General features: G+C 49.1%; 1 protein-coding gene across 1 annotated transcript in view; it reads left to right on the forward strand.

The window, feature by feature from the left end:
* CLPTM1L (CLPTM1 like) overlaps positions 1-24,148 on the forward strand; it is a 55,484-nt gene extending 31,336 nt beyond the window's left edge. Inside the window, exons 9-18 of the mRNA XM_066585398.1 lie at positions 5,935-6,019; positions 6,702-6,805; positions 10,743-10,808; positions 12,103-12,153; positions 14,972-15,054; positions 15,560-15,594; positions 19,050-19,105; positions 19,215-19,259; positions 20,785-20,900; positions 22,728-24,148. Of these exons, the coding sequence (XP_066441495.1) occupies positions 5,935-6,019; positions 6,702-6,805; positions 10,743-10,808; positions 12,103-12,153; positions 14,972-15,054; positions 15,560-15,594; positions 19,050-19,105; positions 19,215-19,259; positions 20,785-20,900; positions 22,728-22,812 (726 nt within the window). The 3' untranslated portion in view covers positions 22,813-24,148. The remainder of the gene's footprint in view (positions 1-5,934; positions 6,020-6,701; positions 6,806-10,742; positions 10,809-12,102; positions 12,154-14,971; positions 15,055-15,559; positions 15,595-19,049; positions 19,106-19,214; positions 19,260-20,784; positions 20,901-22,727) is intronic.
* The last annotated feature ends 567 nt before the right edge of the window (positions 24,149-24,715 follow it).

A 24,715-nucleotide genomic window follows, 5' to 3' on the forward strand; every position in this document is an offset into this window, starting at 1 on the left:
CACACCCGGCCGATATACGCTGTCCCTCTCTGCAAGGGGAGGAGGCGTGATGGAACGGGGACTAGGGTGCTGAGCTCCCGCCCCCTCCCCACCCCTCACCACTGTTAGCAATGGGAGGGATGGGGCGGAGCTTAGTTTCAACCTGTCCCTCCCATTGCAAACAGTGGCAGGGGGCGGGAGCTTGGCACACTAGATCCCGCCTCCTCCTCTTGCAGAGAGGGGCAGCGTATATTGGCCGGGTGTGAAAACCCATCTGATATACGTCCATGTATACAAGCCCTTAAATTTCTATAACCTAAATGATGAATGCAGTTGATAAAGTAAAGTTCCTGGCCTCGGAATACGGCAGCGGACGGCATCTTTTATTTATGAAACAGACAACTATGAATCTAGTCTGACCGTGAGCGTACTGGCCGTCATTTTTACTGCACTGTGAAAATAAACTTTCAGAAATGAAGCAATTGCATTTTTTTTTATTTCTCTCCACTTAAACATTTTTAAAAGCTTTTCCATACATTAAATGGTACCAATAAAAAAAATTTTGTGTCATGTTTATTGGTTGACACAGCTTTTACCTTGTGTATATAGCAGCTGCTGACTGGAGGCGAACACTAAGTAGACAATGAGTTGGCTCCTCCTGCTTGCTATATACCCTCTGCAGGTACTCAGCTAATCAGTTTTTAGCTTAGTGTCTGTAGGAGGCAGACCTCTTCCATCAAGGTCTTCAGGACTGCAGGGATGTGGGGACAGACCAGGAAGCTTGCTACCTGTTCCCCACGAGGAGGGCGGACAGCAAGTGTCTGTCGTCCTACAAGAAGTGATTGCAGGTCGCAGTATTACTGTCAGAGCTGCCCCTACGCAGGAGGGCGAACGACCAGACTTTGCTGTCCATTGTCTGCCCCACCTGGAGAAGAAAAGGTGCACAGCTGGGGTCCAGTTTGTTGCCCGCCAGCCATAGGTCCCCCGGGGCAGCTGCCTCTCCCCTCCCTGCGGGGTATGGGGAGTGGGTCGAGGGACCCTGCTGGAGGCAAGGAAGGAAGAAAGAAGATAGATGAATAAAAAGGAGTAGGTAATAAAACCGCTTCCCTTGCTGCCCTGCCCTGTACAGGGTCCCCTCCTGGGTCACTTGCCTGACGGGCTGTGTATTTGTCGCATACAGGAGGGTATTCACCGCCATACAGCTTGTGTTATGCCTATACTGGCCTGGGGGGCCGTGTTAGAGCTTGCTGCTGGGATCTGTTGTTCTACATGTTGTTTCTTAGCAGCTCGGCTTCACAGTTGCGGTTGATGGTGCTGGCCCGGTGCTTCAGTCAGCCAATCCCCAAAGTCTGTGCTCATATATATAGCAGCTCCTTCATGGTGTCGGCCGGTTTTCCTCTTGAGCGGTCCTGCGTTCCTGCAGTCTCGTGGCTCTGTTCTCTGCAGGTTGTGCGTGAACGTTGTCCTACTTCTGTATCTGCTCTGGTGGTCCTGCTGTGAACGGTGTCCTACTTCTGTATCTGCTCTGGTGGTCCTGCTGTGAACGGTGTCCTACTTCTGTATCTGCTCTGGTGGTCCTGCTGTGAACGGGGCCCTACTTCTGTATCTGCTCTGGTGGTCCTGCTGTGAACGGGGTCATACTTCTGTATCTGCTCTGGTGGTCCTGCTGTGAATGGTGTTCTACTTCTGTATCTGCTCTGGTGGTCCTGCTGTGAACGGTGTCCTACTTCTATATCTGTTCTGGTGGTCCTGCTGTGAACGGGGTCATACTTCTGTATCTGCTCTGGTGGTCCTGCTGTGAACGGGGCCCTACTTCTGTATCTGCTCTGGTGGTCCTGCTGTGAATAGGGTCATTCTCCTACATGTCTGATGCATCCAGGAGTAACTGATTACCGCTGCCGTGCGGCATGCCTGCGAGCCTCTATGCGGCTTAATGTGGAACCGCTCTGAGGCATTAACTGTATAGCCGCTGTGCGCCATTTTAGTGGCACAGTGTTTTCTGTGTAGCCGCTGTGCGGTATTTCGGTGGCAGCCGCGGTGCGGGGTAGCCTCTGTGCGGCATTAACTGTATATCCGTGCGTCTTCTGCATAGGGTCACAGGGCTTGGGTTATGCCACCATGGGCGTGTATGTATTGGCCGCCGCGCGTTGTAGTGCGTTCATTTGTCATTGGCCTCCAGCTGGACTGCTTGACCTGCCCGCCCGCTGCGCTGAGGCAGGTGTTTTTGCGCGGAGGGTCCTCGATGACAGGGGCTGTGGCTGGAGGATGGGAGGCCTGCGGTCCCCTCCTTGCACAGCTCAGGCTCCCCCCAATGGCTGTGTGCCCCAGTCCTAGGCGCCACGGCTTCACCTCCTCCTGAGGTCGGCGGAGCAGTATTACTCTCCGATCTACCCCTTCGTAGGAGGACGAACGGCCAGACATTGCTGCTGGTCAACCACAGCGTGATTCTGGGCCTACTGAGACCTGAGGTACTTAAAGAGGACTGGCACAGGGATTATCTGGTACGAGATTACACCCAGCTAGAGGTCATCTCGTTTTATGAACGGCGGTGTTCAAGCTAATTGCCAGCATAGCTCCGGGCTTGCTGAGACCTGTGGTCCCCTCCATGTGGAAGGAGTACTCGCACAGGAAGTCTCCGGACTCATCTCCCCTCACGTCTGTTATAGACCTGGTCAGCCTTGCCTAATGGCTATCTCACTGAGGGGTGCCGCCTGCAGTTCTCTCCTGGCATCCTTGGCGCGGTGTCAGTGTCCAGGACGACAGGCAAGAGACAAGTGCCATGTGCGCTCTCCATACAGGACAAGATTGCATCCCGCCATGTTCGGCCTGGTTATTAGCAGTACTCTGGGCTTGCTGACCTCTGTAGTTCCTCCCATATGGAAGGAGTACTGTGCACAGAAGGTCCACGGACACATTGCTCCTCTTCTCCGCTCTTGAACAGGGAAGCCTTACCTAACAGCCAGCTCCCCTATGGTGGCCTGTCTGAAGTGTCCTTGTGGGCAGCTTTAGCGCTTTCCCCACTTACAGGATGAGACGTGGGTAGGGGCCGCCCAGAGCCGTATACTATGTGCGCTCGCACCGCTATGTGGGATGGACATCCAGTCGGTCAGAATATCTTATCTTATTCTATCTAAGTATAATGGTAGTCCAGGGGGGCCGCCCTCTAACAGGGGGCCTGGGGCGGTAGATCCATCTACTAGCTCCCCTCCGGTCAGCTCTGACATGCGGAGCCACTAGGGGTCCGGTCCCTCTGCAGCAGCCTTGTAACCAAACCATCATCTAGTGCTCAGTCAGCCGTGTCCATGCGGACGTGGGTCACTCATGTCGTCGGTGATGCATGAATGGTCCTGTTGAGGCGGAGTTCGTCGCTGACCCTAAATTTGGCAGCAGAACGGGCCTCGCATTCTCCCCCATAAGGATGTCTGGGCTGCTGCCGTCAGGAGTTCTCTGTAGTCAGAGCGGTCTACGACTTTGCTCCTACAGCGTTTCTCCATGTAGCCTTCCTACGCAGGTAAGAGCGCCGTCCAGGAGACAAGCATTCGATCAGACAGAGCTGTTAGTGCACCGCCATCCTCCGCTTTTTCCTCCTGCGGCATTGCTTGCATTAATACTTATTTCAATTCTTAGCGCTCGCCCTCCTGACTCCGGAAGGTTCCACAAAGGGACCAGTGAGACTCCCGTCCGGGGTAGTTTGGCAGTTATGCCACGTTTTATGGTGACTGGTGGGAGTTTATGTGGTGGCGGTGACATCTTGGACAGCCGGCATGGTAGGGAGCCACCCTGGCATGACAACTCAGACGCCTTTTTCCAAGGCCTAGACGTCTTCAGGATCTTCATGCAGAAGGTGGAGGCTGTGGCCATTGTCAGTCTCAGAAGGCTGATGCTATTGGTATTTTTGAGCCATGTGTCTCCATCTCCCACTCTCTCTGGTAGTGGCAGCGCCCATGCATTCACCTGGCATGCTTCCTACTGACCCTTCAACAACGGTGCTGTCATTACCAGCCTGCCTAGTCGGGTGTTTACAGTCTGGACTCCGGCGGACCCCAACGTTTAACTAGATGGCCTACTAGCGGGCCCAGCTCTTTTACGTTTCGTCCCCCTCTTTTCTGATGGTGCTGTCGTCACATCCAGCTCGCCAGTCTACTCGTCTCTCTTCTAAGCGGGAGGCGCTATCGGGCGGAAGTTCTTTGTCATCCAAAGAAGGTCGTTATCGTCCTGTTGCGTGTCACCTCACTGCATGTGGCATCTTGGCCCGGGTTGATGAAGTCTAGTCCCATGGGATGAGCCGGTCACAAGTGGGCTTGGTCGTAATTCGCAAGGTTACCCCTCTCTAGCGGCACTCTTCAGTCGCCCTGGCCCTCTGCTGTGGATCCTTGGGTTTCCGAGGTGAGTTTCTCGCTCGGACTCCGCTTTGCGTCAGTACAGGGTTACCGTGCCAGAGATATCATATGTTCAGGCTGTGTTACGGCACATATTACTCGGTCAACGGGTGCCTCGTGGGAACTTCCTCGTCGGGAGCCTTTTTCCTGTTGGGGGGATGGGTCCGTTTTCTCGGGCCCCTTTATGCTCTGTCTCTGAGCAAACTGCATGCCTAGGCACCCATTAACGCTAGTCACGGGTGAAGAGCGGATGACGCTTCTTTACACCTGCGGCTTCTTATATTTTCCCACCCCCGGGTACTGCTCTGGGACGTCCCAAGGTCAAAGCTTTGTCCAAAAATAATTATTTGGTGAAGGCTGCGAAGCCAAAACCCCAAAACAATGCGGCAAATTCACTACTGAAGTCTCGCCAGTTTTCTGATCTAGATTGTGGTCGGCATCACATTTATCTTGTGCTTTTAGACTTTTTATAGTTTGTGGCTTAAATACAGCAATGTGCTTAAACAATGTCGCCCCAACTTGTGGTATAAACTACGGAAGTCGCTATAAAGTTAGACGGTCCAAAGACTCGTCAGATTTATCATTGGGTAGGGCCACTGGGATAACTTTGGCGCATGTAAAGGCTGTCCAGTCTGTTTGCACTGTCAGCTTGAATCAGTAAATCTGCTACAATGTCCACATTCATTTTGACACTCCAAATAACAAGTTATACTATACATGGAATCTTACGCTCTCCTTAACTTACCTTTGCTACAACATCCTCACCAACTTAACCCTTTGATAATAGCTAAATAAAACACGGACAACCAGGTTGGAACAAGACGGCCGCGGTCTGTATTGATGGGATTTTATTAACACTTGGGGATCAAATGAAACAACACCATTAGTAATAAATACCGTCTTTAAGACGCGCTAAACCAACCACGATCCCCAAGTCCCCTCGCCCACCCGCCTAATGCGGGCTACAAATCCCCATCAATCAACCGCGACAGCCTGCAGGGAGGGAGGGAAGCTGCTTTACAGCCAAAGATGCCCGGTACCTCTTTGCTGATTACTTAAATGCCCTCTGTTCACAGCCTCTCCACTCCCGTCATCCAATCACATAGGTTTCAACCACACCACTCCTGCCCAGCAACGGGCAGAGCTTCCCGCTCTTTTTAGGCCACCAATCAACGCCCGCTGCCAGCTTTACCTCAAAACAGCCTGGCAACGACACCCCGGCCAATCACAGCGGGAGACCATTACCAACTATTACCTGACAGAATGACTTGAGAGCCAAGTTCATTAACCTTTTAATCACCATAGCAGTATACATTATGGTCCCACATAAACCTATTGTATACCACCAGAACGCTCCCAGATCCCATGCGGATCTCCCTCCTGAGCGTCACTCCATCCATACATTATATTTACCCCAAAATGCTATTAAAAACACAGCTTGGCCCACAAAAAATGATGGAAAAATAAAAAATATTACGGCCCTTGGACATAAAATCTGCCAGCCATTAAGGGGTTACAGGAGTCTGGTAAATGACTTGTCTTCGTTTAACATCTCGTTTTTTTCTCCACTTTTCAGCTTTTATTTGATTTCCTTGCGTTTAAAAATGACATCAGTTTCTGGAAAAAGAAGAAGAATATGGTTGGGATGTCGACAAAAGCAGGTATGAAAGGGGTTACTAACATGGTGGGATCTTAGATGCGACATTTGGGGTTTGTGCCCTATAACACCCCCCCCCCCCCCCCATGTGAGTAGAGCAGTTATTGCCGGAGGAGGGGATCAGCAGCACCTTTTAGGGTACGGTCCCACAAAGTGTTTGCCGTGTGGCTGAGATGCGGCTCGCTGACTATGGGTGAACCTTGTGGCCACTAACCAGACGCAGCAGTAGTGAGCCACGGATGGCTTCAGCCGCAGCGAGTGCTTTGTGAGAGCGTACCCTCCCAGATCCCCCAGGATGGTGGCCGAATGCTCACGGGGCGCAGTAACATCAGCTCTTTTATCCCAAACAATTAATATGGGCGACACAAAGGAACTCTTCTTGGAACAGAGTTTTGCATTCTAGGACATCGCTCTTTGAGTTCGCCCCAAGAACCAAAATGTGGGGGGATTTTTGTGCTGCTTTTCTTGAGGAGGATTTAACCCTTTCCAATCTAGTGTTGGCCCTCGTCTGACCCTGCGTTCTCCCTGCATGGCTCCCATATCAGGCGAGGTCACTTGTTTCTAACACTTGGCAGGAGTGGGGTCCGTCTGCTGTACGTGTATATTACAGTAGGCGGCATCCGACCTCTCCTCGTAGTGTAATACACATATAATGTACAAAGTTTGTTTTCCCCTTTATTTTGCAGTGTTGTGGCGTTGCTTTAGTACGGTGGTGATCTTCCTTTTTCTTCTGGATGAACAGACCAGTTTGCTGGTATTGATCCCTGCTGGCATTGGCGCGGTCATAGAGGTTAGTTTTAGCGTATAAATATGTTTCTTTAAGCTAAAAAAAGGATTTTTCTTATTGAAAGCCACCAGTGGGATTTAGTGAAGTATGACCATTTAAAAATCTTGGAAACTACAGCTTAAAAGAAGTTGTAAAGCAATCCGTGAACTCGATAAGGACTAAGCTCTGTGAATTTGGTCACAGCCGAGGACCCGGAGGAGAAGGCAGAAGCTGTAAGCGGCTTCCTCTTCTTCACGAATGCCTGCATAGAGGTGTTCCACCGTCACATCCTGTTTCCAGATGCTTCAGCTTTAGTTTTGTCACAGGGTGTGGCTGGGACCTGTAGTACCGAACCCTTCTCATAAGAAGCTCAAGGTAAGGATTCCTGGGACTATTATCCCATAACTCTGCTCCGGACGGGGTAACTCTGCCTGCAGTAGTCTATATTACTGTAAATTGGACAACACTATGGGTACTCTTGCTGTAGTACTAAATTTACATGCGGCCAGGTTGAACCACTTTGTTCTAACTGCGTCCCATCGTGGCAGGCGGCCACAGAACCAACTACTGGCACCCCGTCTGCTGAACCAAAATGGGCATGATCCTTGTCACAGGCGGTCGCTGACCTTACCTGGGACTCTACCAGTATTTTTGAAAGACTAGACTGTTCTGACAGTCAATCTGGCCAAAATGTGTCACATGGAGATGACCTAGTTGGGCAGGAATTTGTCTATGGTAGACCAGAAGAGAACTAGACCCTCCCATTCATGGTGATCGTTTAGATCTGCTAGGTTCCATTTAGTTATTCCTGAAATGAGATCACAGTCTCCTTCCAGAGACATTAGTCAGTCCCTTCTGATTCTGATCTGGATGAGGAACAGGCTTCAAAAATGTCCACTATTGTGGATAGGCGTAAGGGATGCCCTCACATATCGGACTCCTACTATATCAGCAGCGTCTTTTTTGGTTAGAGGTTCACAGCTTTCTACAAAAGTGTTTCCTCCACATGAAGAATGTGAGGCCGTACTGGAGGGGATGGAGCGTTCCCGATGGGTGCTGGAGTCTAGATATCATGCATCCTTTTCCAGATCATTTAGTAACAAAGGCGTTGGTCTTCTCCCGCAGTAGATCCACCGGTGTCCTGCTTGGTGAAACGCACGGCTCTCCCTATGGCTGATGCTTCGGCTTTTCTCTCACCGTCACAACGCCTGGATTATCTGGGTCTATCCGTTACCACGAATCAAGCTTTCGTATTATTGCCAACACCAAGAAACCTGTTCATTCTTTGCTAATTCCGAATCCCATGACTATTCGTCGCTGCATAAGTGCGCTGGGCCTAATAAAATCTTGTTCTTTGTATAGCGCCAGCTTATTCTGCAGGTGATTTTTATTTATTAATGATCTACTCTATTTGAGGTGAATACTGTTGGCTAATGTCACACGGCCTCTCCAGTAGATTATTCTCTCGAAATGGGACAAGTCACTTCCCTCGATCGGAAGCTCTGACTACCTCTGCGCATTCAGCGCTCCCTGTTTTAGTGGCTGAGTCCAGAACATCTGGGATGGTCCTCTCTGACCTCTCAATGCAGGTACTCGCCTCGGATGCTAGCCGTTCCAGCTGGAGTGTGCTCTGAAGAATGCCTCCACCGAAGGAACTTGGGCCAAAACGGAGACCAAATTACCAATAAATGTGCTGGAACTTCGGGCCCTTCTCCTGTCTCTTCACCACTTCACACTCCAGCTGACAGGACTACCTTTGTGAGTCCAAATCGACTGCACGATGGCTGTCGCACACATAAATTATCAAGGTGGGACTTGCAGCACCAAGGTCATGGAGGAAGCAGCAAAGATCTTGACATGAGCTGAAGATCATCTTCCAGGAGTAGATAACTGGATAGCCGACTTCCTCAGCAGAGACACAGTCGATCGGGAGAATGGGAATTACACCCCAAAGTCTTTGGGGAACTTTGTCAAAAGTGGGGTCATCCAGACATCTACCTCATGGCATGCAGAAGCAATCGCAAGCTGCTAATTATTTTGGCCAGGTTTCAGGACCCCCATGCTTGAAACCCCATTGGATAACGGTAATCACGTGACTAGGAACCACAAACGTGACCCCTCCCCCTTTTCCTGACATCGCCAGGCTCTCGGCTAGGGAGATTTTAAATGTCACCGCAATCCTTGGCTTTTGCGCATGCATCTGCCATTATGCTGACGGGTGCATGTGCCGAAGCCAGGAGAAGGTCCGCGGCTAAAGATCCCTCGGGGAACAAATCTGGGGACCTTGGGTGTGTAATTTCATTTCCCCTCACAGATACGATCCATAAGCGGAGATGAAATTTTAATTTTTAAACTTTTTTTTTTTTTTTACACCTTTTAACTTTACATGATTACTGTTATCCGGTGGATAACTGATCATGTGACCGGGAAGCGCATACAGCGGTCCCCGGTCACATCTCCCTGCGCTCGGCTATCCTTGAGAGCTGGGTGCAGGGGAATTTTAAATATCCTAAGCTCTCTGGCCTTCTGCGCATGCGCAGGAGCCCACAGCAGTTGTACATCGCCCCCAGGAATCATGGAGGACAGGGGTGAGTATTTTCACTTCCCTTCATGGATCCAATCCATGAGGGGAGGTGAAATTGTAACTTTTTTTTCACTTTTCTGTGATCGCCATTATCCACGGTCCCCAGTGACATCGCCTCCCAGCTACCTTCAGGAACTATGAGATTTCAAATTTGCTGCGGCTCCCGTCCTTGTGTGCATGCGGCTAACATAATGCTGCTGGCACGCATGCGCAGAAGGCCGGCGTCTGCTCCCAGAGGACCAGATAACCGTGGGACAGGGGTGAGTATTCTCAGCTGCCCCCATGGATCTGATCTTTTTAAAAACTTTTTTGCACTTTAATGCGATCAGCGCGATCCATTGGATAGCACCGATCACCTTGCCAGGGGGCTCCCCGCGGCCCGGCATGATGGCTCCATGTCAGCTACCTCTGGGCACCGACAGCATGGAGCTTTCACTTCCATGGCCCACGTGGCTTTAATCCCTGTAGGATGCATGTTTTTATGTCCTCAAGGATTAAAGCCCACTTGGCTAGGACGTAAAAACACTATGGGGCCGTCACTAAGGGGTTAACATATTTCTACTTTAAGTTTTACAGATATATATATAATATATGTGTGTGTGCGTATATATATACACACACACACACACACACACACACACACACACACACACACACACACACACACACACACACACACACATATATATATATATATATATATATATATATATATATATATATATATATATATATATATATACACATACACACACACACACACACACACACACACACACACACACACACACACACACACACACTGGAGCAGATGCTACGCTGTTACTAGTCCTCGTTCCTACCGACATAGGGCAGCTCCATAAAAAGGCGCTGCATCAGAGTAAAGCCCATTAGTCACCGCCGGCAGAGGGTGTCTGGGGGTCACTAAGGAGTTAAATATGAATCCATCATGGCTATTATGAACTGAAGCAGTGGTACTAGTGTGAACAGAGCCGAACGCAGTCCTATAGTATATAGTAGGCCAATCGCTGCAGCATATTGAAGGGTTTGAAATGTTATATATACTTATTTTTTAACTCAATCAAAGGGGTTTTTCAAATCAAAACTGTTGGCCAATGCGGGGGGTCCGTCCCCAATAACCGTGAACATGGCCCCTTAATAGTGGCCTATTATATAATGGTGCCACGGCTTTACTTGAAATAGTACTGGATGGTTGGAGGGAATCTCTGCTATGAAGGTATAAACGCCCCCCGTTCCTCCCGGCGCTGCGGGGATGTAGTTACCGAGGCCCCCTGTGTGCGCTTCATGTAATAACGCAGCTCGGCCCCCTGATGATGACGCCAGTAAACGTACTTCTTGTTTGTGTCCTGATGTCAGGTGTGGAAGGTGAAGAAAGCCCTGAAGATCTCCTTCCAGTGGAGGGGGGCCACGCCGGCCATCAAGGTAGGCTTTTCCATGGAATCGCTGCGTTCCAAGACCCGTCCCTTGTTTCTAGGTCTCCTCTTGTGTCTTACCGAGATGTACTTTTCACTGATACGTTTTTGGAGTTCATGCGCCTTTTTGGTTGCTTTTTATTTCATGTTTTGCGATGCGGACAGACGAAAAATAGCGATTCTGCCATTTTTTGTTTAAATCATTTTTGCGTAGTCCATTTTGTGGAATAAGTATTTCCATTGCTCAGGTGATGGCGAGCGCGGCGATGCCCATTATGTATGCGAGCCTCTTATTTTTAAGGCTGCCTTCACACTGGCGTGGGCGGTATCAGACCATGACTTCTGCCCCCATATCGCGCTCGCCATCCATGTAAAAACCCCGTGGATGTGAGACGTTTTCTGGGAGGAGGGGATTCCTGGGCCGCGGTTGTCACGGCATCAGCAGAGGATCGGAGTTCTCCCATTGCTTTGAATGGGTCCGGCACTGCTGCCTCCCGCCCCATGAACCCAATGGGGCTGCGTTGCGAGATCTCGCAGCCGGATAGAACATGCTCCGATATGTTTCTTGCATAGCATCACATCCCAGTGCCATGCAGGAAAACATCGACCATCTGTGTGACTCCATTCAAATGAATGCGGTTCATATCTGTGTGTCTTGCAACACACAAATCTCATGCGATTTTTCATGCTAGCGTGAAGGCGACCTAAGAGCTTCGTGGGGGAAATTGGTTTTCTTTTTTTTGTGATTTACACTTGATTTTTTTTTACTAAACTTTGAACTTTTTTCACACTGTTTTTAGGACCTTGAATGAGACTACCATAGTACACTGAATTACCTCTGTAATGCGATGTACTAGGCTTATACCGCCGAAGGCGGAATCTGATAGGCCGAGCTACTTGGCAGATATGAAGGCCTTCGTCAGTCCTCCTGTTGCCATGAAAACCCATCAGCATGTCAAAATTGCATTGTTGGGTGGGTGACAGGGGAGCCCCTTATTCCTGTCACCTACTTATTTGCCATGATTGCTAGTAACCATAGCAGGGAAGGGGTTAAATGCTTACAGCAGGATCCCGGCTGTCTTCAGACTATGCAGTTTTGTGTCTTTAGATCCTTCTTAAGTTTTGTTTGCTTTTCCTTTGTTCAGCCTGTATTGTGTGCAGTCCGTTCTCCCGGTTGTAGGAGCTGCGTACAACCGTTGTGTCTCGCCGTCTTGGCTGCTGTTGTCCCTCATACTATAGATCCCTGTAAGTCTCTCTGAAGACGGTCTTCATACTTCAGTGTGTAACTCTTACTTTCTTCATAGTTTGGAAGCTGCAGTGAATCTGAAAAGAAGACTGAAGAGTACGATACGCAGGTGAGTGATGGAGCCGCATGTCACGCCGGAGACCAGAAGCTCTAACACATGATATAATGTAGCTGTAGACTACAATAATGACCCTGTGGACCCATTAGGACCGGACTCCCCAGGGGGGCGGCCAGCTCTCAGGAGTCCCCAGGGGGGCGGCCAGCTCTCAGGAGTCCCCAGGGGGGCGGCCAGCTCTCAGGAGTCCCCAGGGGGGCGGCCAGCTCTCAGGAGTCCCCAGGGGGGCGGCCAGCTCTCAGGAGTCCCCAGGGGGGGGGCGGCCAGCTCTCAGGAGTCCCCAGGGGGGGGCGGCCAGCTCTCAGGAGTCCCCAGGGGGGGGGCGGCCAGCTCTCAGGAGTCCCCAGGGGGGGGCGGCCAGCTCTCAGGAGTCCCCAGGGGGGGGCGGCCAGCTCTCAGGAGTCCCCAGGGGGGGGCGGCCAGCTCTCAGGAGTCCCCAGGGGGGGGCGGCCAGCTCTCAGGAGTCCCCAGGGGGGGGCGGCCAGCTCTCAGGAGTCCCCAGGGGGGGGCGGCCAGCTCTCAGGAGTCCCCAGGGGGGGGCGGCCAGCTCTCAGGAGTCCCCAGGGGGGGGCGGCCAGCTCTCAGGAGTCCCCAGGGGGGGGGGGCGGCCAGCTCTCAGGAGTCCCCAGGGGGGGGGCGGCCAGCTCTCAGGAGTCCCCAGGGGGGGGGCGGCCAGCTCTCAGGAGTCCCCAGGGGGGGGGGCGGCCAGCTCTCAGAAGTCCCCAGGGGGGGGGCGGCCAGCTCTCAGGAGTCCCCAGGGGGGGGGGGCGGCCAGCTCTCAGGAGTCCCCAGGGGGGGGGCGGCCAGCTCTCAGGAGTCCCCAGGGGGGGGGCGGCCAGCTCTCAGGAGTCCCCAGGGGGGGGGCGGCCAGCTCTCAGGAGTCCCCAGGGGGGGGCGGCCAGCTCTCAGGAGTCCCCAGGGGGGGGCGGCCAGCTCTCAGGAGTCCCCAGGGGGGGGCGGCCAGCTCTCAGGAGTCCCCATGGGGGGGCGGCCAGCTCTCAGGAGTCCCCAGGGGGGGGGCGGCCAGCTCTCAGGAGTCCCCAGGGGGGGGGCGGCCAGCTCTCAGGAGTCCCCAGGGGGGGGGGCGGCCAGCTCTCAGGAGTCCCCAGGGGGGGGGCGGCCAGCTCTCAGGAGTCCCCAGGGGGGGGCGGCCAGCTCTCAGGAGTCCCCAGGGGGGGGGGCGGCCAGCTCTCAGGAGTCCCCAGGGGGGGGGGCGGCCAGCTCTCAGGAGTCCCCAGGGGGGGGGCGGCCAGCTCTCAGGAGTCCCCAGGGGGGGGGCGGCCAGCTCTCAGGAGTCCCCAGGGGGGGGGGCGGCCAGCTCTCAGGAGTCCCCAGGGGGGGGGGCGGCCAGCTCTCAGGAGTCCCCAGGGGGGGGCGGCCAGCTCTCAGGAGTCCCCGGGGCGGGGAAAAGAATGTGAAGCCCTGCTCCCCTCCGTAAGAGGAATCTGTCAGCTACTCCTCGCCATGTAAGCTTATGAACTAAAGGTTTGTGATCCACTGAGGCCGGGCATGCAAGTGCTATACTTGCACCCCCCGGTGTCGGCTGGTAAAGAAGTCGAGCATTAGGGCCCACTGGGGCCCGGACATTTTATACCACACCCCAATGTTCCACACTTTGAAGCGATCTGAAGATTCCTTCATTATAAAGACCATACGCAGCGCCCACCCAGTGATGACCCCAAGTCTGATCGCTTAGATGAAATCGGGCCCCTAATGGAGCGTCCGTGCCGGGTATTTCCAGGCGTATATCCCCAAGAAGAACATTTGCATGGATGTTAAAGGGAGGCTTCAATTCCATCAGTACTTGCAGTCATGGCATGCAGATGCCTAAGCTGTGCGGGTATACCCACAAGGTCAGGATATACGGAGGGAAGGATACAAGAATTGACTTCTCGGACTGCCCCCTTCCCCATTCCTGGGAGTAGCAGGTGTAATTGTATAGCAGCTGGTGCCCCCTGCTGGATCAGGTTTACCTCCTCTACCTGGATAATATTACAGCAGTGTTCCCCTATTTCAGCATGTGGTGCTGCTAGGGGGGCTTTCCTGTTTTTTGTTTTCTAAGTCGCTGCCTAGGCAAATGCTCAGAAGGGGTGAAAGCCGGGCATCATGCAGCGCCAACAATAGAAGGATGCCCTTATAATAAGCACAATACACGGCCACAGCAGTACCCCCTGCCCAGTAGGAGCTACCAGTGCAGAGACCCCCAAGCCAGTCCTTGACTACAACAGGTATGCAGGAGGGGTTGACATGTCTGATCAAGTACTCAGGCCATACAATGCCATGCGGAAAACACAAGGGCGTTATAAGAAACTGTCCGTGTCCATCATACCAGTGACACGATATAATGCCTACATGCTATATCCATGTGCAGGCCGGAGCGGCACCTCATGATTCCAGAAGGAGGTCATTAAGAAAACAAACCTGAAAAATGGCCGGTGGTTGAAGAGTGTCATGGCCCGTCCAGTCTAGCGCTAGAGCCCTGATCTCTGCTGCAGCCGGCACATGATTGCAATGAAGCACTGCAGCTTGTGATTGGCACCTTCTGGGACCCGAGGGGTGTAGACTAGAGCTCTGCTGGATCGGGGGCCCCTTACCGCGTTGAGTATGGCTTTGCTTTTATTTCTGACGCTATGACATTCCCAGCCCATGGATACAGTAAACAGATTGGTGGGTTTGGCGGTATTACGGGCTGCAGCTTACACTGCCAGTTGTGCGCCACATGTTATTCAGACCGTTAATGGTTGTCAATGTAACCGCAAACTGTCGTACGTCGCAGCACTCCCAGAAATCCTTCTTGTCTTTCCTTCCTAAGGCTATGAAGTACTTGTCATACTTGCTGTACCCCCTGTGTGTGGGCGGAGCCGTGTACTCCCTGCTGAATGTCAGGTATAAAAGGTAAGCTCCTCGGCCCCGCCGGCGGCCTTATAACGCTTTATGCACTTCACTGTATTGGGAAAATCAAAGCTTTAGGCTGAATGCTCACGGGCGGAAACTCCACGGCCAGATTTTGTGCAGAACTTCCGCCGTGGCACGCTGCCATTGAATTGCTTTAGTTTATGCAGACAGCCACGATTTGACCGCGTAAAAACTTGTGCGGTAAACAAAATCATGGCACGTCCTATTTCAGTGCGAGCCTCGTCATGGCTGACACGCCGGCTATGCACTGCGCATGTGAGGCTGTGCGCAAGCTGGCACATCGCAGTGCAGAGAGCAGACGCCGGACGGGTAAGGGAGAGGTCACTGCAGGGGCACGGGTGGCATCCCACTGCGAGGATCTGAGCCGGCCGTCTGCATTCACCCTCACTACTATGTGTAAATCCATACAATGCGAGAGGTTAGCGGACGGGATATTCCGTAACGTGCTCGGATCCTGTAATGATGGCGCTCTTTCTATTTACAGCTGGTATTCCTGGCTCATCAACAGCTTTGTGAACGGTATGTGGCAATAGTTTTTATTTAAATCCTTTCATTTTCGGACCGAGTACAAATGTTGGATCAGGAGGACATCGGGGTGCGGCGTGGGGATGTGTGACGGCAGAGGATCACTACTTTCCCAAAAGATGCCAGGCGGTTTTGACCTCCTGGGGGATATGGCGCTCGCCCCGTGACATCAGCCCCCCTGCACTCGCTCACAATAGAACGTTAACACAGTTTTTACCGCCGTACATATTTCCATTCACCACCTGGGACTTTATAGGGTACTATTGACAGATGAACCCCGTCCTGCTAACACCAAGACCTCACGGCTATCAGGCCAGGCAAAAAAGGGGGAGGAAAAACAGAAAAAAAAATGCCTGTGTCCTCATGGGGTTGTACACAGAGGTTCGCATTTTACCTGATTTAGGATATGGCTATCGGATAAATGTTGTTAAAGTTGCTTAAAAGTTCAGTAACCATTTAACTTAACCCCTTAGTGACAGCCTCATTACCTTTTACCATGCCAGCTTGGGTGGGCTTTATTCCTCAGAGACGTAAAAACATGCTTCCTCTGAGGATTAAAGCCCCGTGGACTGAGGACATGGCAGCTCCATGCTGTTGGCTCCCGGAGGTAGCTGACTACCTGCAGCTGTCATGGGGGGCTGTGGGAAGATTTCCCTGGACTGCAATTGGTGCTATCAAGTGGACAGTAAATAAAAAGTTAGAGTTTCAGCTCCCCTTACAGCACTGAAGCTGCTCACCCCCGTCCTCCATGATGTCTCACGACAATCTGGCCCAAAAAGGACCTTCGGCAGTCTTCTGCGCATGCACACCAAAGGAAAAATGGCGACGCATGTGCAGAAGACTGGATCGCCAAGGGACATTTGAAATCCCCAAGCAAGAGACATAATCGGGGATGTAAAAGAAAAAAAAACAAAGGTAAAATTTCACCTCCCATCACGGATCTGATCCATAAGGGGAGGTGAAATGACTTGTCCGCAGACCTCCCAGCTTCGGCACATGAGCCCGTTGGCAAAATGGTGGACGCAATCTCCTTGCTCCAACGGATAATGGCAATCGTGTAAAAAACAGTTGAACTTCAGTGCTCCTTTCGGTTTGGGCCCCGTTATGCAGTCAAACATAAAATAGGGGCCACACTGGGTATGTTTCTGAACACAGGACAAACAGGGGGATCCATTTTGGGGCACAAGTCTTCATATCTGCTCTACAAAAAAAGATTAGATTCAGTCAAATACTGTGGGGTCAAGATATGCAGTACACCCCTAGAGGAATGCGTTAAGGGGTCTAGTTTTCAAAATGGGGTCCTTTGTGGGGGTTCTCCATCGTTTTGTGGGCAATTGGGGCCAAAAACGCCTTCAAGCAAAATGTCTTCTCTGAAAGCCCCCGGCTGCTCCATTTAGTTTGGGCCCCTTTGTGCATCCAAACATAAGATTAGGGCCACAATGGGTATGTTTCTGAACACAGGACAAACAGGGATCCATTTTGGGGTGTAAAGCCTCATTTTCATGTGCACTATAGAAAAAAATCCTGTCTTTAAATGACTTATTTGCAAAATAAGAAATTTTTTATTTTTTCTCCTCTAATTTGCATTAACTCCTGAAAAGACATTGTGGTGTCAAAATCCTCCTGACCCCCTCAGTGAATATATTAAGAGGTGCAGTTTATAAATGGGGTCATTAGTGGGGGTATCTATCATTCTGACACCCATGAGCCTTTGCAATCTTGGCTTGGTGCAGGAAAGCAAAGTGTTTCTCAAAATGCTGATAATTAATGTTACATTTGTACGTCTCCTAAATGGTTTAAAAAAAAAAAAAAGTTTTTCAAATGTGCGTCCAGAATAAAGTAAACAGATGGAAATATATATCCTATCAAAAATGTTATCAGTATGTTTGCACATATTTGATATTACAGTTGAAAATGTGAATAAAAGAAACATTTTTTTCAAAATTTTCCCAACTTTGCCACTTTTAATAAATATACACAGGTTCTAACGGTCTATTATTACCACCTAAATGAAGTACAACATGTGGCGAAAAAACATGTCCGAATCACTTGGAGATGCAAAACCTTTACGGAGTTATTGTATGTTAAAGTCACAAGTGGCAGATCTCCAAAATTTGGATCCATCACCAAGGTGCAAACAGGCTTCATCACTAAGGGGTTAACACATTAAATGCACAATTGTAGCAAACTTTAGATTGACTCTCAACACAACTAATGTAAATAACCTAAAGTTAAAGTTTGCTCTAACTGCCAATTTAATGATTGATTCATGGAAGCTGATCACTAGACATCTGTTTCCTAAAGCCAACACCGCTGGCTAATTGTAGCACAATCCCTTTTCACTTAGAGGCACGAGACGTGGCTTTAATCTGAGCTCCTCTGTTTTTATTAAGAACCTGCTGATAAACCGGCGCTGCCTGTGTATTTTACATTATATATATATTATGTATATGAGGAGGGAGGGGTCATCTGTGTAATACATTGCTACATCTGTGTCATATATTAGTATTTGAGGGGGAGGTCGTCTGTGTTAGATAAGACTGTGAAATAAAAAAACATCTGCTCAAGTGCAATTCTGGTATTCCGCCCCAGGAGTAGTGGGGCTGCGTTACTCCCCCCAAATTTGTCCCCATGGGATGAGTTATATATGTACCAGGTTTGGTTGAAATTGCTCCAGGCGTTGATGAGTTCTGGTGGCACATCCATCCATACATCCTATTTATATATTAATCCAGAATATGATGTACGTTTCGGGGCCGTCGTGCCCCTTCCTCGGTATTTTAGCTGGGGGCACACAGCCAGCAGTGGTGTGTTCCCTTGGCAGAGGAGTTGGGCTTAGACCGCGTCTCGTGCCTCTTACAGCCACAATTTTGCCCTATGTTTATCTCATGCAGTTGCACGTCCTCCTGGGTACCTGTGATGTTTTCTGCATCAGTCGGACCCGCTCAGACTCGTCAAGAATTGCCAATCTCACTCCCATATATGGATTAAGGGAGGAGAAAAACACATTTCTCAAACCAAGACATCGGTGTATAGATGTGCTCCGCTCCCTCTTCTTTCCTCTCATCTTTCTAAACAGTCAGTGGAAGGAGCCCCCTTCCTGCACCACCACAATCAGGGGGTGCCTATGGGTCCGCATGGCAGCCTGGAGCCAATTGAAAGCTCTCTGGTCTGCCATACATAGGCCCTGCTTATGGCAGGGCTTCACAGTCAACACTAAAAATCACTATATATTGCAATACTGAAGTACTGCATTATATAGAACAGGCAATCAAATAATCACAAGTTCTAATTCTCTGTAGGGACAGAGTAAAAGGGTTTTTAAAAAAAGGTTTTGGTTTGTTTTTTAAGGTTTAGGCTCTTGTTAGGCGGAAATGAAAAAAAACTAACAAAAAATGTGAAGAATCTGTGGTCCTGAAGGGGTTAAATGTTTGTTTCTGTTTTAACAGGTGTTTATGCCTTTGGCTTCCTTTTCATGTTGCCGCAGTTGTTTGTAAATTATAAGGTAAAGCGTTCCTTAGTGCCTTCATGTCCGGCTGGTAGTGACATAGTAACTGTATGCGCCGGTGTCACATCTTTACCGACTACTTAGTGTCATCTTTTGTCATCTGCAGATGAAGTCTGTGGCCCATTTACCGTGGAAAGCGTTCACGTATAAAGTAAGTGCTGCATCGTTGCTTCGTATCCTCCTTGGCATTTAGTGCAGAAGTATATTGGTGTCGCGGCCTCAGAATTCGCCTTCCAGAACATCAAACTTACAATGTAGTCGTTCTAATCTATTAATTGACAGTAATTTCTTTGTAGTCGCTCTCCCAGCCCCGCCTCCTGCCCCCCTTTACCTTCCCTGCCTTTTTTTCCCCTTTCTGGTTTCATATTAACCCCTAAGTGATGGCCTCCCTCACACAGGCTACAGAACGCATGTATGTGAGGCTGCTGGTGCCCAGCGGGGTCTGTTACATGAGATGTTCTGGACACCATCCGCTTCACAGACATGCATTCTGTAGCCCGTGTGAGGGAGGCCTCATACCCGCACAGACATCTTTTTAAGGTGGTGGCTTGGTTGATTACTGTCAGCCAGGATTCTGCTATTAGAGCGAAGAGAGGAGAAACCGCAGATCCTGGCAGTTTAACCCCTTACATACCACAATCAATAGCAACTGCAGCATGTAAGCCTATGACAGGGTGGCAGCTCCTTCCGTCACCCGTCAGCACCCTGCAAAGTGGTCACAAGGTACCAGTGGGTTCCCATGGCAGCCATGTAACACTGCCTATTAGACCCCCATAGGCTTGGTAGAATGCACTAAATAAGTATTGCAGTGTACTATCCTAGTCAACAAATGATCGCATCTTCAAGTCCACTTGAAGGACTAAAAAATAGTGTAAAAATAAAGTTAAGTAAAGTTTAATTGAAAGAAAATAAAAACGGTGTCAAAAAAATACACATTTTCTTTCATCTTGCTTGGTGAAAGCCGTAAAAATTATTTTAGAAACTATTGCCAGAATTGTTTTTTTCTTTTGTTCGCTTCACAAAAAACACGATACAAGGCGATCTAAAAGCCACACGGACCTCGAAACGGTACCAATAAAAAAAACCAAGCCCTCACAGCGCTGCGCCGACGGAGAAATAACCATGTCTGGTCTTAGAACGCAGCCATGCAGTCAATTGTCTGTCCTTAAAAACGTGTTTGTTGTGCAAAAGTAGTAAAAAAAAAAATATATATATATATACATACATATATATCTCACCAAACTTGTGATTGTAACAATCGCGCCGATGCAGACAAAGTTATTATTTTTACTGAGTTGTGAATGCCGTAAAAACAAACAATGGCAGAATTTCTGAACTTGTTTTTTTTTGCTATTCTCTCCCCCCAAAAATTCTAAGTTCAGTATTGTATTGTTTTGCTGCGTGCGCCTAAATGTACGTGATTGAACCATAATGTATTAAAGGGGTATTCCCGCCTCGGCAGGTCCTGGCTGCGAGGAGAAGCAGTCAGCTAGTTGACCGACCACCTCGCTGGGTCTTATGGAAACAATTAATGCAGCAGCCTTCCACTATTTCTGTAACGCCCATTCACTTTCAGAGGGGGTGATGGAATCAGCGTAAGGCTGCCGCCTCCAGAGGTTTTTGCCCTTTTTTACCTGTAAGTATTGTAATTATAAGTATTGTTTGTTTTTTAACAGGCTTTTAACACGTTTATTGATGATATCTTCGCCTTTATTATTACCATGCCAACATCACACAGACTGGCGTGTTTCAGAGATGATGTGGTGTTTCTCATTTATTTGTACCAAAGATGGTAAGTACATCTGAAAAACGTTTTTATAGATTTTTTTTTTGGCTTTTTAAATGTACTTCTGTCACATAATTCTACCATTCTTCTCCTTCACTTGCCTCCACTACCAGTCTGTACATATAAGCCCGAGGCAGTCCTAGCTCTAATGGCACACCCTGTTCTGTACTGCTCTGCCATTGTAAAGACTGTTCGCTAACGACAGTGTCACTGCAGGGCAGACGTACCCAGGCGCCATCCGGGGGATAGTCCGAGTGAAGGATAGGACTTGGTCACGGGCACAGCAACGCATATCGGGTCCGGACAGGATTCTTCATCAAGCTCAATTCACACAAATGCGAGTTTTGTGTGTTGCGAGATGCACAAACCGCGCGTGAATATGAACTCCATTAATTTGAATCTAGTCCTACACTTGAGTGATGTTTTCCGTCACAGCGATGCTGCTAGCTAAAAAAAAAAAATCGCTGCACGATCTATTTTTTTGGGGTCCTTCAGAACACATCGTTTATTTCCAATGGAGCTGTCAAACACATTGCATGCCGCGTGATGTGGGCTTACCCATTGGAAACACTTGCCGATCCTCTGATGTGTGAAGCGCCGGAGGATCGTCATTTCACAGAAGTGATGCCAAGAGTTGTTGCATAAAAAACTCTTCGCATTTGTGGGTAACACGCATGTTGACAAGCGCAATTTTGGTCCGGATTTCTTGACCCAATATCTTACTCGCTCGTGTGACTGTAACCTCAGGCGGATGTCCAATAGACTGGTACAGACAGAAGTGTCAGAGACCTTGCTATGTATGCCCGTTGGACATCAGGGCTCAAGGACGCTATCATGGTGAAAACCCTTTTTATTTCAAACAATTGCTGAAAAGTTTTCCAAAACTTATCAGTTCTTAACTAGAAAAGAGGAAATAATCCAGGGATTCTAGAACAGTAATAAGGCATTAAGCCACGCGCCTGAAGTGTAACACTGATAGCCATACCGGTGGGGGGGGGATAGAGGACAAGATGTGAGCCGTAAAGATAAAGGGTCCACCAGTAGTAGTAGAGGATGGAGCACCGGTACAAGGTAAAGCCTTTTCCATAAGGCATAATTACATTGCATGTGGGCTGCAGATACGGCACAGGAAATAACACTACTGCGCATGATCGCCTGCATGCGTACACAGTCATCCGCAATACAATTACTGGCCGAACGCAGGGTCATCGGCCGGGCTCCCAGCCGGAATCCGCTGCAGGCCTCCCGCATGAGGAATCCAACCCGGTCCTGTGAGCCCAGCATAGGGGAAAGTAAAAAAATAAAATGTACTTTATCTGAAAGGACAAAGGATCCCTGGAGGATCCCTTCTGCACAGATCTACTAGTGATAGAATTGTAATGGTAAATGGATTATGAGCCTCTTCATGCACCAAGGTATGGCGTGTTGATACATTGTGGTCCAAAACCCTTTCTCATATTAGAGCAATGTTTGCACAAACGCCTACTGGGTGTTTAATGGTGTTTCCCACATAATGAAGGCTGCATTCAATTAATCCCTAGTAGTAAGTGTTGGGGGGGGGGGGGGGGGGGGGGGTAGTTAGACCTGCGCCAATCAGATGATCACCACAAAGAGGGATGTCTTCATCAGGTTAACCCATTGATGTCATGCGCAGCGTTGGCTTTCTTCATTGTTTTACTGCTTTCACCGTCAGCAAACACAGATGTGATAAAAAGTCAAATGCCATGAAGTGTCATTTTTTCCCTTAATCATTCATTGTAAAGCGAAGTCATTACAACAATGTCGAGTGATTGAAGGTTCTCAGTAATGGCTTCCTTTGTTCTTCCCATACAGGCTTTATCCTGTGGATAAGACTAGAGTAAATGAATATGGCGAATCCTATGAAGAAAAACCAAAACGGAAGCCACATATGAACTAGTTTTCACTGCTGTGAAAATGACCTTATCTCTTACTTGAAAGATCTGGTGTGCAATGAAGAGAATGGTGAACTTCTCAATGAGTATTCTGATTGCTGTGGCAGACCTCTCGGGACATCGCATGTCCATGTTGCCAAAATCCCAAAATGTGTTTCCTTAGAAAAAGGTTCCCGCAGCTTTCCTTTCACTTTTGTCTTTAATTTATTTTATACCAGGCAAAATGGAGTTACCAAAAGCGAAGAGTAACCCCGCCTAGTTGACTGTTTAAGAGAAAAATTCCATCTAGACGGCCTGCGTTCCACGCGGAGACCACGTGCATTCCTCAATATTTGGCACTTTGGGACACTGAAGCGTTGGCTGACTGTATATAATAGCTAAAAGTAACATTCCCTGAAGTTAACATAAAGTAGCAAATGACGTCATCAGCATTCCATTGCCCTCAATGACACGAGATGTAGAACACATTGCTTTGCTATAAACACAACCTGAAAGACCCAACAGTCTCCTCAAGACACCAACAATGGCCAAGCTTGAAGTAATGTGCACCTTGGCAATCTGCATTATTGTTGAAATGCTGTGCACCACTTCAGGTTTCCTTTACTTTCTAAGCATGTATTGACTGGAGCAGCATGTTTTGGGATAATGTATCAATTAATGTCAGAGTTTAATAACTGCCATTTAGGGGCAGATCGCACTGTCAGCTCCGTCCGTTTGTCATATAGAGTCCTGAAGTGTCCCAACCTGACCGCAGGGCTCCAAACATCATATGCATGTATCCTGCTTCACGTTCAGGTCCTGAAGCCCGCGATCAGCCGAACACACTTCAGAACTCCGTCTAAGGAACAAACGGAGCTGCAAACAGCGCGGTCAGCCCCTACAGTTCTGTTTAAAAAGGAACGTTTTATGTGTTTTTAATTTTTTTTATTTTGATTGCTTGTTTATAAAAAAAAAACAAAAACTAAATGTGACTGATAAAAAGGTCACCAGGCTTGAAGCCGAGGCTATAACGTTACATGGCGGACTTTGCCAAGTGCAGCCGGAGTGATTTTGTAAGATCTCAGATGCTTATGTTGGAAGAAGATGCAGAAAGTCGGTTCTGGCACAGTCTGCTATAACTAGTGGCTGCAGGGCTCTCGGAGGGCTCACAGGTCCATCATTATGCTGCTATACCAAGAGACACTTCAGTCCATTCCTGACGGCGCTGGCAGAGTCGGCCTTGTGACCTCCACATAGTCTGTGACTATAGAGGTATATTTCCTTCTTGTGTCCGTTTTTGTTAGGTTTTAATGTTCTGACAAATTGTTACTATTGAACAGAAATATAAATGATCTGCTGGAATGTCTTGTGTGTTTTATATAAAACTTTTTGACCTTTCGTTCATTTTCATACTTAAGGGAAACGCAGCTCAAAACTAAAGCTTTCAATGTAACATAGTAACATAGTTCGTAAGGCTGAATGAAGACAATGTCCATCTAGTCCAGCCTGTTAGCCTCCTGTTTTGTTGATCCAGAGGAAGGCAAAAAACCCCAAGAGCAAAAGACAAATAGCCCTTCTGGGGAAAAAATTCCTTCCCGACTCCCTAATGGCAATCAGACTGTTCCCTGGATCAACCCCTAATAGTTTCTACCTGCCTGTATACCAGGATTAATAATTAACCTAAGATTTATAATGTCCTTCCTCTCCAGAAAGACATCAAGTCCCCTTTTAAACTCCTCTATGGATTTTGCCATCACCACTTCCTCAGGCAGAGAGTTCCACAGTCTAACTGCTCTTACAGTAAAGAATCCCCTTCTATGTTGGTGATGAAACCTACTTTCCTCTAATCGTAGCGGATGTCCTCTTGTTACCGTCGCAGTCCTGGGTGTAAACAGATCCTGGGAGAGATCCTTGTATTGTCCCCTCATG

This window comes from Eleutherodactylus coqui, chromosome 12 (assembly GCF_035609145.1).
Source record: "Eleutherodactylus coqui strain aEleCoq1 chromosome 12, aEleCoq1.hap1, whole genome shotgun sequence".
In the NCBI taxonomy this organism is placed as follows: Eukaryota; Metazoa; Chordata; class Amphibia; order Anura; family Eleutherodactylidae; genus Eleutherodactylus; species Eleutherodactylus coqui.